This window comes from Pteronotus mesoamericanus, unplaced genomic scaffold, assembly GCF_021234165.1.
Source record: "Pteronotus mesoamericanus isolate MK-2021 breed Mesoamerican mustached bat unplaced genomic scaffold, CSHL_Meso_final contig_204, whole genome shotgun sequence".
Taxonomy (NCBI): Eukaryota; Metazoa; Chordata; class Mammalia; order Chiroptera; family Mormoopidae; genus Pteronotus; species Pteronotus mesoamericanus.
Window position 1 is genome coordinate 498 of NW_026555088.1, and position 14682 is coordinate 15179.

Genomic DNA, 14682 nt, shown 5'->3' on the forward strand with positions numbered 1-14682 from the left:
CGGGACCCCACGCTCACGCAACCGACGGCCCAGCCTCCCCCTCCGGGCTCGGAGAAGGCGGCGCGCGTGTCGCGGGTGACCTTCCAGACGCGGCCTGGGCGGGCCCCCACGAGTTCCCGCCCCGCCCGCGCGCCGCTATTGGCTGGGGCTCGGATGCCCTTTGAAACTCCTTGCTCCCATTGGCTCCCGCGGCCCCTCCCCGCACACCTCGGCCACCGCCCGCGCGGGAGCTGCGCGTGCGCAAAGCTTGTGTGTAAGCTTCAAGGAAGGGACGTGACACGCTGTGTGCCTCCGCGACTCTACTACAGCGAGTTAGTCCCGGGAGGCTCGCCGCGCCCCCCGCCCACCGGACCTCATCGACGCCGGGGGGACGTGCCCAGCCTCGCCCCGCAGTCGCCGCGGCTCCTTTCGCGGGTTTCCGGAGGCAGCCCTCCCGCGCAGAACCCGGCAGAAGAGGGAGGGCGTCTTGTCCGCCCCGCCCCCGCGGAGGGATACGGGCGTCCGCGGTCCAAAAGCCCCGGGCGAGACGGCCGGGGCGTGTGAGCCGTTCGGCCTGCTGTGCGTATACGAGGTCCACGCGGGCTTAGCCGGGGCCACTTCGCCGCGCGACGGCCTCGCCCGCGCGAGTCTCGGCACTCCAAGGGCCGCTGTTCCCGCGACGCCCGCCCACCCGCGCCCGCCGCCGTCGGGGGCTCGGGTCTCCGCGCGACCCGGGGCGGCCGCCCTCTCGCGTCCGCAGCCGCGCGGGGAGCCGAGCCCGGCGAGAGGCGGCGCAGAGCCCGCGCCCCGCCGCCGCCCGCGATGCTGCTCTCCAAGTTTGGCTCTCTGGCGCACCTCTGCGGGCCGGGCGGCGTGGATCACCTCCCGGTGAAGATTCTGCAGCCGGGTAGGCGAGGGACCGGGGAGCGGGGGACCCAGGGGTCGGATGGGTCGAGGGGCCGGAGGCACCCAGGGCTGGGGGACCAGGGGTCGGGGGCGCGTCGGGCCGCACCAACCACACCCCGCCGTCCCCACAGCGAAGGCGGACAAGGAGAGTTTTGAGAAGGTGTACCAGGTGGGCGCCGTACTGGGCAGCGGCGGCTTCGGCACGGTCTACGCGGGCAACCGCATCGCCGACGGGCTCCCGGTGAGTCGGGCTGCCGGGAGGACACGGGTTTCTCGCCCAGCGCGCGCTTCGTCCCAGCCTGACCCCCTTGCGTTCCCCCAGGTGGCCGTGAAGCACGTGGTGAAGGAGCGGGTGACCGAATGGGGCAGCATCGTAAGTGCGGGGCCCGGAGGGCGGCCGGGCGGCCGGGCGGCCGGGTCGGGGCCGCGGGCTGTGCGCTCTGACCGCCCGCCGTGTCTCCCAGGGCGGTGCGGCTGTGCCCCTCGAAGTGGTGCTGCTGCGGAAGGTGGGCGCGGCGGGCGGCGCGCGCGGCGTCATCCGCCTGCTGGACTGGTTCGAGCGGCCCGACGGCTTCCTGCTGGTGCTCGAGCGGCCGGAGCCGGCCCAGGACCTTTTCGACTTCATCACGGAGCGCGGCGCCCTCGACGAACCCCTGGCGCGCCGCTTCTTCGCGCAGGTGTTGGCCGCGGTGCGCCACTGCCACGCCTGCGGGGTGGTGCACCGCGACATCAAGGACGAGAACCTTCTGGTGGACCTGCGCTCGGGGGAGCTCAAGCTCATCGACTTCGGCTCCGGCGCGCTGCTCAAGGACACAGTGTACACGGATTTCGACGGTGAGCGCGGGCAGGGCCGCGGGGCACGCCAACGGCCGGAACTAACGTCCGCGGTGGGGGCCTGGTGGCTGTTGAGCCCGCGCCGCCTCGGGCACGTTCGCGTACGCGCTGAGCCGGGACTTGAGCCCACTCGTGGGGGGTGGGGGCGGGGGGCCGCGGAGTCGCGGTGGCTGCGTGTGAGTCTGCGCGGGGAGCGCTGGGGCGCCGGTGCGGGTGGAGCCGGCGCGGCGCGGGCCTCCTGGCGCGGGGGCGGGGGCTGCGTGCGTGCCGCGGGAGCAGAAATCCCCGCATTGCGGAGCGCGGGGAAGCCGGGGCTCCCCGCCGCCCGCCCACTCACCCGCCCTCCTCCTCCTCCTCTCCCCCGCCGCCGTCGCTCCCTGCAGTCTCTCCCCTCCCCCGTCCTCACCTCACATCTGTTTGTTGTGAAACCCGAGCCGGCGCCCATGTGACCGCTCCTCCCCCTGCGGGGGAGGCCACGCCCGCGGGGTTTTTCCAGGCTGATGACTAGCAGGATCGGAGGCTGGAGGCTGGCTCCCCCTCCCGGCCCGGGCCTCTGGGAGGATTGACCGGGAGCGCGGGGCCTCGTGTGCGCTTGGTGCTGGGTCCTAACCCTCCCCCCCCGCCCTGCGCGTTCCGCAGGCACCCGAGTGTACAGCCCCCCGGAGTGGATCCGCTACCACCGCTACCACGGGCGCTCGGCCACTGTCTGGTCCCTGGGCGTGCTGCTCTATGACATGGTTTGCGGGGACATCCCCTTCGAGCAGGACGACGAGATCCTGCGGGGCCGCCTCTTTTTCCGGAGGAGGGTCTCCCCAGGTGCGTGCAGGGTCCCGGGAGGGCTGGCACGGGTGACGCACCGGGGAGCTGGCCCCCCCCCTGACTGCCCTCGGTCCCTCGCAGAGTGCCAGCAGCTCATCCAGTGGTGTCTGTCCCTGCGGCCCTCGGAGCGGCCTTCCCTGGACCAAATCTCCGCCCACCCCTGGATGCTGGGGGCGGACGGGGGCAGCTCGGAGAACTGTGACCTTCGCCTCTGCTCCCTGGACGCGGATGACGGGGCCAGCACCACCTCCAGCAGCGAGAGCTTGTGAGGAGCCCGCGGCGCCTGGCTCGTGGGAGCCGGACAGGCCGCCTGCCCCGCCCTCCGCAGGGTGTCTCCTGCTGGGGCTGGCCGCTCCTGGAGACAGCAGTGACCTCTGACCCCGGGTGACCTTTACTTTTGGCACCGGGCCCTTCCCTTTGCTTTGAGTGCCTTTTCGAACGCTGCTCTCACGGGACTTGGTTTTCTCAAGCTCTGTCTGCCTGTCCAAAGACCTCGGTGGAAGCAGCGTCCGCCCGCAGTGGGCGGGTGCTGGGCCCCAAGACTGTCCCTGTCCTGTGCTTCCGGAGGGCGGCCCGGCGGGCCCCCGCACCTCCCCGTCTGACCAAGCTGGACCAAGAGCACTCTCGTGCTGTGGCCCCGCCTCGCCGGGGCCGGGCCCCGCGTACCCACCTCCCGCGCCCGCCCTCGTTTCTCCGTGTCCGCCCGGGCGTGTCCGTGCACAAGCAATGCAACGTTCCGGCCTCCGCCGCCCACGCTGGCGCCCGCGGGCCGCGAACGTCTTATTTATGGTGTGACCCCCGCAGAGGGCTATTTATTGTTTAATTTATTTGTGGAGGGTCCTCCTCAGCAGCCCGCCCCACCAGGCCCCCGGGGAAGGGAGGCGGGGTCGGGTGGACCCCCGTCTAAGCCTGCGCCTGCCGGGGAACCGGCGTGTACAGGGGCTGCTTTACGGGCGCGGCTGATTCCGCCCCCTTGGGCTCTGCGTCCCAGGGGGTGGGTTTTAAGTTATTGATCTTGTACAGTCTGCTTGTTGGCTCTGGAAGTCCGGGGGTGGGGGGACAGAGTCTCAAGCCTTTAATTTATTTTAGCAGCTGTGTGTCTGTGGTCCTGGTGTGCAGGCATCGGGGACGGGGGTTCTTCCAGTTTAAAAGCAAGATGTCTGCAGATCATATTTTTTTATACTGGGATTTCAATTAAATTGTTTTGTATGTAATGGATGTACTGTGTTTATTGGACTGGGAGGCCCAGTGGGAGAAGGGCCGCTGGTTCCTGTGAGGAGGCAGCAGTGTGGAGCGGGTGGGCCGGCTCCCCCTCGCAGGCCGGACGGTCGGGTGGGAGGCTGCCAGCCACCGGCCCACCCCCGTGGCACTGGGAGGAGCGGGCAGGGGCAGGCTGCGGAGTCTGGGGAGGGTGGAGGGAGGCCCCGGGGGCCAGCAGCGCCACCCCACGCCTGGGGCCGTGTGGGGCTGGCCTCTCCTCGAGGACGCCCGGCCGACCCGCGAGAAGCGACGACGCCGAGGAGCTTGCCAGGCAGAGGGCGCCAGGCCCTCCAGGCGCAGAGAGCAGGCGGGCGCAGGCTGGAGCGATGGTGCGGCTGGGTCCTGGCACTCGGGTGGAGGTTGAGGCGGCCGGGAGTCGGGGCAGGCGGAAGCGCGAAGGGCCTGCCCATCCCCCCGCCCCCCAGGAGCTCCGATGCTGTGGCTGCTCTCACCTGGCTCCAGCAGGGCCAGAGGCCTGGCCCGCGTCCCATGGCCCAGCTGCCCAGCCGCACACCCTGTCCACAGAACACGTAGACCCCCGCCCGCCTGCTGGGCCTGCAGATGTGGCCCATGCAGGGGTGTTGAGGGGCCGCGCCTGAGGGCGGGGGCAGGGGGCAGGAGGCGGGAGGGGATGGGGTGGGCAGGGCAGGGCTGGGGGCCCCTGAGGAGCCACTGCCGGTGCCGTGGCCGACGTCCCAGCCTGGCCCATCTGCCCGCCGGGCACCTGCGCAGGCTGCTGGAGCCCCCCTCCTTGTGCCCGCCCTGCCTTCTCCCAGGAATAGCGGCAGGGCGCTCCGAGAGCCGACAAGCGGCCGTGCAGCACCCCCGCCCCCCGCCCTGTGACCGTCACCCACGCGTCACCCAGCTGAGGGCACTGGGCTGGCCTGGGGCACCCACCTCGCGGTCCTCCGTCAGTCCACTGTCCCACCCACCCGCCCACTGGACTGTCCAGCGGGCACCCGCTAAGCTCGTCTTGGGGAGACTCATGTCCGGCGCGGGGTCCCCCACTCAGTCCCGCCGGGCGGGGGTCTGCGGGAGGGCCGGTGCGCCCTGAGGGCAGGGGGTGGGCCCCGTGGCTGGAGGCGCCGTCAGGCACACGCAGCCCCCGGACTCAGCGCTCACAGGCGTCTCCCCACGCCGAGCCTCCCCACAGGACGGTGGCAGAGACGGGGCGGCCGCCTAACCACAGGCCGAGGGGGGCCCGGAGCGCAGCGTGTCCCCAAGACCTGCGACAGCTCTGCCCAGTGAATTCAGGAAGCACAGCCCCCCCGGGCCCCCTGCCAGGCCTGCCCCAGGCTCCCGGGGCCCAGAACCCTGTCCAGCGATGCCTGTGAAGGTGGGGTGGGTGCTGGCCACTCTGGCAGTGGACAGACGGTCCTGGGGAGGCGTGGCCATTAACGGGTTCCAGAGAAGCAAAAGCCAAGGCCACAGGGGCCAGCGCCTGTCCCGCCTGCGGGTAGAAGGGCCCCATGTGCCCCCCGCCCGCCTCTGAGGGGGCGACAGGTGAGCAGGGAGAGGAGGAAGCTCAGCCCTGAGCGTCGGGGCGCGTGGGCGGGTGGACCCGAGCTTGGGCCAGGGCGCAGGCCCGCGGCCCAGCAGGGGCTTTGGGGCGAGTGCCCGCCCCGCCGGTGCGACCCTGCGGGCAGGAGCAGCCCCGGGGCAAGGCCACCTGCACAGGCCTGCCCTGCAGGGAGGAGGGAGGAAAGGAGGGAGGCGGCCGAGGGCGTCCTTTCCCCGGGCCCCACCCTGTCTCCACTCCGACCGCCCCGGCCTGGGCCCACGAGCAGCCCTCGCCCCGCCTGGGGCCTTTGGGCACTGCCGTCTGTCCCCTGCCCAGCGCCGCCAGGCAAGGGCTCTGGCCAAGGGCACCTTTGGGGACACTGAGGCCCAGAGAGACAGGGTGCGACTCTGGTCCCCGTCTCTGTGCCCGCATATCAGGACGCCGGAGGGCCCAGCTGAGGGCTCCCGGTGGCTGAGGCCCGCCTGGGGGTGCCGGCTGCGTCCAGGGCCCTGGCTGTGGGCGCACGGTACAGGCCACGGGGTGGGCCTCGGGGGCGGCCTGCTAGGTGACTTCCTGGCCCCGCCGCTGAGGTTCTGAGAACCCCGGGGGCACAGTCCTGGGCCTCAGAGACCGGGCCACATGCCTGCCCCCCCACCCCCCGTGCTGCTTGACTTGGGGTTCTGGGGGAACGAAGGGGGCAGGGCCTCCTCCTTTCTACAGCTGGGCGCCCCCTCACCTCCAGGCAGACCTGGGGCCGCCCGGGTCTCCCAGGTGGGGGACCAGCCCCCAGGATGGCCCCCTCCCAGACCCAGCACCTCCCGCGTCCCCAGGGGGGGAAGGCTGTCCACTGTCCACTTCAGTTCCCTGTGGCCCTGGCTCCACACAGGGGCCCCTCCTGGCTTCTGGGGGGCATCTGGCTGGGGGCACTCAGGCCCTCTCCCCCCAGACCCAGCCGCTCCCCGGGGGCCTGGGCAGCTCCAGGAGAGCCTGCCTGCCCCTCCGCGCTCAGGCTCAGCCAGCCCTGTGAGCGCCGGGGCTGGTCCCGTCCGTCCGCACTGGGTGCCGCACTCGGTGCCTCACTCGGTGGGCTGGGTGTGGGCCGGCCTCCCCTCCCCCCATGGCCCGCTCCTCAGTCCTCAGCCCAGGGGGCTCTGCAGAGGTGGCCCCGCTCCCCACCCCGCCCCGCCAGCCCGGGGCGCCCTGAGGACTGTGCGGCTTGTGCAGAGCAACGCCTGGGCCGGTGCCTGCAGGCGCCCCTCGGTGGCGGGGTCTGTCCTCCTCGGATCGGCCCTGCGTGCGGAGCCGGGTCCCGGGGCTGCGAGATGGGGCACCTCTGCCCTGCGGGGCTGTACAGGCCCCCGGCCCTGCCTGGCTCAGAGACCCCGACTGCCCCCGCCCCCCGGCCTGGCCCCCAGCTCCGTGCGCCTTTCCACATCTTGGGCTTTTTCCCATCAAGGCTCCTCCAAACCCGCCTGGTTGGGCTTGACTAGCACCCACGGCTGAGGGGCTCTCCTTGGGGCCGCACAGAAGTCTCGGCAGAAAGAACCGGAGGCCTGAGCACGCTGCGGCCCCGGGGGGCCCGCGTCCCCTGCTCGTGTGCCCCCACTGGCCGCCCCGCGGCCTTCTGCACTCAGGCTCTGCCCCGCCGGGAGCCGCAGGCCATGCCCTGCTGGGGCCTGACCCCTGACCTCTGGCTGCTTTGCTCCCAGCTGGGCCGCCCCTCACGCCTCCTCACCGGGAGGTGGGCAGCTTCCCAGGAGGAGGGGCTGGGCCAGATCGGAAAGTGATCGCAGGTGGCAGAGATTTGCTAACTTTCTTTTCCCCGACACAGCCCCCTAAAACGAAACCTTGGCAAGCTTTGGTGCCAAAGCTTCTCGGAAAAGGGAAATGACCCCTGGCAGCCCTGCAGCCCCGCCCGCCCTTCCAGGCACTCAGGCCCCAGCTGGCCCCGGCCCCACGTGCTTTAGCGAAAGCAGCACAGAAAGAAAACGAGGAGGGGACGCACTGGGCAGCTCCCAAGTGGGCGGCGGGGCCGGGACAGCAGGGCCTGGGGGCTGCGGCCCTGCCCCCGGGGGCCCCTCTCACGGCCTGGGGCTGGGCAGGTGGCGGCCAGGCGGGCACCTGCCCGCAGGACCCGCGCACCCCGAGCCCCTGACGGAGGCCGCGCGGTGGGCGTCGCCACGGCCCTTCCCTGCTCCACAAGGCCCCTGCCGGCGCGTCTGCTGGAGCCTCCGGCACCTGACTTCCAGGCAGACTTAGCAAAGCCCCGAGCTTCGAGTGTCCGCCACACAACCGCCGCCCGCCCTGAGCCCCGCAGCCCAGCAGTGGGCGGGGTGGGGCAGGGCCAGCCCTCCCGCACTGGCCTCCCGCTGCAGGGCCGCCCTCCTGGGGCCCAGGCCCCCGTCAGCACCTGCCGGCGGGGGTGGGGGGCCTGCCCCTGGGGGACCCCAGCGCTGAATGAGCCTGGTGTGGGCGGGACACAGAGATCAGGGCCCACAGAGGTCAAGGTCAGCAGTGGCCAAGGGGGTCCACATCCCCGCTCCGGGGAGGAGGAGGGGGCCGGGCCAGGACCCCACCTTTCTGACACGGGGCTCCGGGGAAAGCTGACCGACCTGACCTCTGGCTCCTCCCACCCGCTTCCTGCCTGGATGCTGCCTGCTCAAACCCCACATGCAGGCCTTCAGGGGACAGCGGACCCCAATGTTGCTCGCCCACCCACCCGCAGGGGAGGCTGCACCTGGCCTGGGCACCCCAGGCTCTCCTGCCCCCCCCGCCCCCCATGCTGCCGCTGAGCTGGGAGCCTTGGGCTCCTCACCAGGAACGCAGGGCTCAGTGACCCGCCAGCCCCCCAGCCATGGGCGGGGGTGGGGAGGAGAGGGGCTGGCACCGGAGTGTCCAGCCAGCCCCTGCTGGGGGCCGCCTGCCCCGGCCCTTGTGCCTGGAGGAAGGGGCCCCGGGCCCGGGCTGTGGGGACGAGAAAACGCAGCTGCTGCTGGCGAGGCTCCTCTGGTGCAAGCGCCCTGGCTCCCGGGGGACAGGGACCAGGAGGACTGGAGACAGGTCAGGGACCCCAGGCCACGGGCGCTGCCCCTGGCTGTGTGACCCTCAAAATATCCGGCCGTCCTCACCTCACGGGGCGGGGTGCAGGAACCTGGGGGCAGGGTTTGGAGGCGCCTACCTGGGTTGCGGTTCGTACCGCGGTTCGTACCGCGGTCCCGCCGCCGGGCCCCCCAGAGGCGCCTCGTCCTATCCCAGGAAGCACACGCAGAGGGGGCCGCCCCCCAACCCGGCCGGCACCCCAGAGCGGGGCCCACCGCAGGTTCCGGTCCTCGCCCGCCATCTGGTTTCTGCTCCTCAAGCCTCCCCGCTTCCAGCTCCGAGGGCCCGAGAGACCCCTGGGGGCTCGCCCTGCCGGAGGGGCAGTGACGCAGACCCCACATACGCACACAGGAGTCGCCTGCGGCCCTGGAGGGGGTTCGGGAACTTCCCAGGGCGCTCACGGAGCCCACTGGCGGAGCCACGAGGAGGGGAGCAGGCCTCGGAGGTGGGGGCTCCCCGGGGGCCGCTGCTGGCGCTGGGACGGGGGGGATTCGGGGCCAAGGGGGGCGCAGGGAGAAGGCAGGCACGTCTGGAATGAGGAGGGGCCCTGGAGGGGGCGGGCAGGCGCGGGGCCAGGCCTGGGAGGAGGGGAGGTGTGCTGTCCAGGTGCAGGCTGGCCGGGGGCAGCAGTCATTTGCATCCCAATGCATCCCAAGAGGAATGGATCCCCAAAGCGGCCCGCACATGTCCAGGAAGCCCCTGGAGGGGGCACCATGAGACCCCTTCCCCCAACCCGCCCGGGCCGGCTTGCGAGAGCAGGCCCCGCCACGCCGGCCTGCCCGGGCCTGAGGAGGCCTGCTGCCCGGGGGTGAGGGCGGAGCTTGGGGCCTGGGGTCTGCTGGCCGCCCTGCCCCACGCCTCGGCCCGGCCTCTGGGACCTTCTGTCCCCGTCCTCACCACCTGTACGCGGGCCGGCCACTCCGTCAGCCTGGCACCTGGCTGCCATGCACGGCTGCCTGCAGTGGCCACGGTGCCCTGATGGCTGATCAGCTGCGGGCCGGCCGGCGAGGCTCCCGCACCAGCCTCGGGCGGCCAGGCCCACAGAGGAGGCACCTGCTGCGCCCTCCCTCCAGGCCCACAGGCCCCGGGTACCGCGGGGGCCTCCCCCACCCCGCAGGGACCCACAGAGAGCCCGATCCTGGGTGGGCCTCCAGGCGACCCCAGCGCCGGCCGGCTCCCAGGCCCCGGCCATGGGTTCCCTCGCCGGACTCCTTGCTGGGCCAAAAGGAGCTGCAGACGGCTGGTCCCCAGGGCCAGTGGGGTCCTTCTGCTGGCAGGAAGGCAAGGACCGAGCTGGGCCTGGCCCCCGGTAGGTGCGCATTGCTGGGTGGGCGCCGTGTTACACCTGGGCCCGGCCGCGGCAGCCTCTTCTCTGGGGACGTGGGAGGGCCAGCGGAGGAGCAGAGCCGGGGCAGGCGGGGGCGCCGGGGGCGCTGGCCGGGCCCGCAGCTGCACAGCCGCTAGGGGCCGAGGTCCGTCTCTGCAGGCCGCCCGCCCTCGTGGGCCGCTCCCCGGCGCCGCCGGGCGTCCTCCCAGCAGCCTTTGCAGGCTCGGGGCGCCCCCGCCCCCACAGCCGCTCGCCCTTGCCCTCAGGCCTTCATCCCGCGCCCCACGCAGCCCTGTCCGGGTCTGCGCCCGCCGCCCAGCTGCCCCCCCCCGGGCCTGGGGCGGACGCCAGGCCTTTCTCTGTGTGGCCACAAGCGAGGCCCGGCCCAGTGCCCCCATCCGCACTCCGGCCCCTGCGCCACCGCAGGCCCTGCCCGCCGGCCATCGCCCCCGGAGCCCCCACTCCCCACACACAGCCCCCGGCGCGCCCACGCCTCGAGGGCGCCGAGCCGTCCAGGGCGCGTGTGCAGCGAGGGTGAAGGGTCCGGCCGGCGACGGGGGGCCGGACCCAGCCCTTTCTCTCAGCCGGACACCGTCTTAGTGACAAACAGAATTCCTCTTAAACACTCCAAGCTGTTTTAAGCATGTTTCAGAGACTTAAATGGAAATATAATAAAAGTCGTGAAAAGTATTTTTAAAACAGCTTTATTGAAGCTCAGTTTACATCCCATAAAATTCACCCAGTTTCAATGATTTCCACGAGCCGCCCACAGGTCGACGGCTTCAGTCAGTTTCCCGAGTTGTGCAGCCGCCTCCACAGGCCTGTTTTAGGTTTCCACGCGGCGAAGCCCTCGGTCCCCAGCGGCCGTCCCACCCCTCCCCCCGGCCCGGGCCGCCACGCACCCGCTGCTGCCTTCAGCGACGCGCCTCTGCCGGGCCCCTCGTAGCAGCGCTTGTGGTACGGGGCTCGGTGCCCAGCTGCCGGCTCAGCCCTCTTCTGGGGGACCGTCCGTGTGGCCACACGGGCGAGCAGGTGGCTCCCACAGGTTCGTACCGCAAGGACACGCTGGACGAGCCCAGGCCCACGCCCCGCCCTTACAGGCAAGGCTGCTATGGACACGCGTGCCCACGTCTGTGTGCATGACTGGCTCCCTTGGGTAGATACTAGGACTGGGATGGCTGGGTCCCGTGGCGAACGGACGTTCAACTTCTGGAGAAATTGGCCGTTCCCGCCAGTACTGCGTGAGGGTCCCCGGGGGCCCCACGTCCTTGTCTGCACCTGTTCCGGCCGCCCTTCCGTCCACCATTGTCCTGGGGGGCGGGGATGGGGCCGCCTTTGGTTTCAGGGTGAGTTTTCCTGGTAACCCATGATGCCGAAGCCCCGTTCCAGGGCGATGCGGCATTTTACCCAAGAAGGTATCCCGCTCCTCTCCTCCTTCTTTGGTTAAATGTCTAATAAAACGTTTCGCCTATTTTTTAAAACTTGGGTTGTCTTATTATTGTTTTTAAATTCACAATGATTTTTAATTGTGCTAAAATACACTTAACAATTTTAAATACATGTTTTTCTTACTTTGGAGTTTCAAATGTTCTTTGTATATTCTAAATGCAAGTCCTGCCCAGGCTGGCGTGGCTCAGTGGACGGAGCGCCGGCCTGCGAGCTGAAAGGCTGCCGGTTCGATTCCCGGTCAGGGCACAGGCCTGGGTCGCGGGCCAGGTGCCCCGGTCGGGGGCAGGTGAGAGGCATCTGACAGATGTTTCCCTCCCTCTCTTTCTCCCTCCCTTCCCCTCTCCCTCAAAGCAAATATATAAAATCTTCAACAACAACAAAAAATAAGTCCTTTATTACACATATGGTTTGCAAACATGTACCACAATTTTAAATTTCTCACTGTTGTTCAAAGCATGAAACGTTTACTTTTGAGCAAGTCCAGTGGATCCCTTTCTTCATTTCACGGGCCCTGCCGTTGGTGCTGCAGCTCAGCACACGTTGCCTCATTCAAGGTCGCAAACATCTCCCACGTTTCCTTTTTCAGTTTCGTAGTTTTAGGTCTGACGTGTAGGTTTGTGGCTCCTCTGAGCTAGTTTCAGTGTACGGTGTGCGGTGAGGGCCCAACTCCCTCCTTCCACGTGTGGCTACCCTGCTGCCTCAGCACCGCCCGTCGAAACCCAGACCCTCTCCCCACCAAAGCCTTGGCACTTCCGTCAAAACTCGATCGGCCGTAAGCCGTCGGCCCCCGCCGGACCCCGCCGGACCGGGCGTTCGGGGTCGCCCGGCCGCGTCTCGGTCTCTCCGTCAGCAGGCCCCGCCTTTGTCACTGCGGCTGTAGGGGGACCCTTCACCTGCGAAACTGAATTCTCCAGCGTCGTTCCTTTTCAGGCGGCCTGGGCTGTTCTGTGTCCTTGGCATCCCTACACACATCTGAGGACCGATGGCGAACGTCCGCTCCCCCCAGAGCAGGTCATGTTTTTAAAAAGCTTTTATTTCTTTTGGAGAGAGGGGAAGGGAAGGAGAGAGAGAGGGACAGAAACACCCATGTGAGACAGAAACATTGATCCGCTGCCTCTCATACGCGACCAGGGACTGAACCTGCAACCCAGGCCTGTGCCCTGCTGGGCACTGAACCGGCGACCTTTCGCGTTGCGGGACTATTCCGACCAGCTGAGCCCCACCAGTCAGGGCTCAGCTCACGTTTCGGTAGGGACTGCATTCGATCTATTAATCAATTTGGTGAGGCGGGGAAATAAGATGGCCTCCCGCCATCTTAACAATATTGAGTCTTCGAACCCGTAAACATTGGCCGCCTCTCTACTTATTCAGATCATCTTTAATGTCCTTCAGAAATGCTATGTGGCCTAAGTGTACAAGTCTTGTGCCCTTTTATGAAGCTCCTCCGGAGGTATTTTATTCTTCTCCACGCTGGGCGAATAGCATTGTTTTCTCGGTTTCCTGTTTGGGCTGTTTATTGCTAGCGGCCGGAAATGAAGGTGGCGTTTGCATATTGACCTTAGGTCCCAGACCCCCGGGACCCTGCCTAGGAGCAGCCTCTTTTCCTCCGCGTCCTCCCACCGTTGGGCTCCCGATGTGCTCCTCCCCGCCCCCGCCCCCCGCCGCCGCCCCGTGCAGAAGAGGGTGGTTTCCAGCGGAGGAAACGGGAAGCACAGGTAACTGGGAAGCACCAGGGAAGCGGCAGCGAGGGAGGCACTCGGAGAAGGGCCCCAGAGGCCTGACAGCTTCGGGCTCACCCGCCGCCCCGACACTCCCCGCCCCACCGTGCGTGCTGAGTGGATCCGACCCTAATTAGCACAGCCGGTGTTCGGAAAGTTGGTGGAACAGGTAGACAGACCTGCACCCGAGTCTCGGGGTGACCGCTGGGTGGCGCCGTGCAGGGCAGACCTGATAGAGCAGCGGGGACGGGGGAGGGGGCGGGGCGGGGGGGCCCACAGGCCAGCGGAGGTCACAGCAAGGGCAGCAACACTCTCCGTGGGGCGGGGGTGGGGCGGGAGACCCGGAGTCTCAGCACAGCACCCCGAGCGGCTGGGACAGACGCCGCCATCAGTTGGCGCGCAAAGAGCACGGAAATTTCAGCCCACGTGGATGTGACAACACAGACGTCGAACGATCTGATGGGGACTTCAAAGCAGCCACTATGAAAACGCTCGCGCCGGAAAGTGCAAACGTCCCATACACGAATATTAAAAGGCAATGTCTCAATGAAGACAGAGGTATAAAGGAGAACAAAACAGAAACTTTGGAACTGAAAAGCACAGCAGCTAAAAAAAATTCCAAACGGATGCATTCAATAACAAAATAGAGATGACAGAGGGAAAAAAAAAAATCAATGACCTTAAACAAATATCAATAGAAATTCATCTGAGCAAAAGAGAGTGAAAGATTTAAAATAAAATTAACAGAGTCTCAGGAACCCGTGAGACAGGAGTGAACAGGCTGATGCCTGTGCCGCCGGAGCCCGAGAAGGAGCAGGGAAAGGTCGTGGGGCAGGAAACACTTCGAGAAAACAACAGCTGGGAACTTCCCGCGTTTGGTGAAAGACGTCAACTTACAATTGAAGAAGTGCCGTAAATCCTTCCCGGCGCACGCTGGGAGAAATTCACCCCAAAGTCTCCCTAGTCAAACTGCTGGAAACTAAAAACAAGGGGGAAAAATCTTAAAGGAAAAGAAGCCAGAGAAAAACGATGTGTTACCTGAAGAAGAACAGCAATTTCAATGCCTGGAACCTCATCAGAAACAGCAGAAGCCAGAAGGAAGCGGCCGAACCCGTTTCAAGTGCCGGAGGAAGGGCGCTGGGTCGGCTCTGACTTCGTGTCCGCAAACCTCCTCACCTGACGAAGGCACCGAGGAAAGTCACGCAGCTGACGCGCGCGGCGGGGAGGGCGCGCTGCCTTCCCACAGGGTCGGGGGCAGGCCAAGGGTGCTCCCTCTCGCCTCTCTCTCCCTTCCCTTCTTTCTCTCTCTCTCTCTCTCTCTCCTTCCCTCACTTCTTTCCTTCCTTCCTTCCTTCCTTCCTTCCTTCCTTCCTTCCTTCCTTCCCAACGAGCCTACCCGTTCACCAGAGAACGCGCTCGCTGGTCACAGCTGGAGACGACCAGACATCTGCCAAGGGCGGCGGAGAGCGGGCTGATCCTCCGCAGCAGGAGCTCACGCCGCACCCGGGGCTCCCGGGGGCCCCAGAGGCTGCCCGCCGCCGGCCCCCATCTGCAGAATCCCCACCCTCTCTCTTTCTCTCCTTCTCTCCCTCTCTCTCTCTTTCTCTCGAGGGAGAGAAACATTAATGTGTGAGAGAAACACGGTTGCCTCTCTCACACCCCCAACTGGGGACCTGGCCCGCAACCCAGGCCTGTGCCCTGCCTGGGAATCGGACTCACGACCTTTCATTTCTCAGGCCGGCGCTCAGTCCCCTGGGCCGCGCCAGCCAGGGCCCTCTCTCCACTGACTC

The 14682-nt window shown here is 67.8% G+C and overlaps 1 protein-coding gene across 1 annotated transcript; it reads left to right on the top strand.

The window, feature by feature from the left end:
- The first annotated feature begins 551 nt into the window (after positions 1-551).
- On the top strand, positions 552-3737 carry PIM3 (Pim-3 proto-oncogene, serine/threonine kinase). Its single transcript, XM_054570432.1, has 6 exons — positions 552-886; positions 1017-1126; positions 1208-1258; positions 1350-1719; positions 2359-2535; positions 2620-3737. The coding sequence occupies exons 1-6, from the start codon at positions 802-804 to the stop codon at positions 2805-2807; spliced, it is 981 nt and encodes a 326-aa protein (XP_054426407.1). The 5' UTR covers positions 552-801; the 3' UTR covers positions 2808-3737.
- The last annotated feature ends 10945 nt before the right edge of the window (positions 3738-14682 follow it).

Coding starts and splice junctions, on each gene's coding strand:
- PIM3 (XM_054570432.1), top strand. CDS start 802: ATGCTGCTCTCCAAGTTTGGCTCTCTGGCGCACCTCTGCGGGCCGGGC. Junction 887..1,016: donor GGTGAAGATTCTGCAGCCGG/GTAGGCGAGGGA, acceptor CCGTCCCCACAG/CGAAGGCGGACAAGGAGAGT. Junction 2,536..2,619: donor CCGGAGGAGGGTCTCCCCAG/GTGCGTGCAGGG, acceptor GGTCCCTCGCAG/AGTGCCAGCAGCTCATCCAG.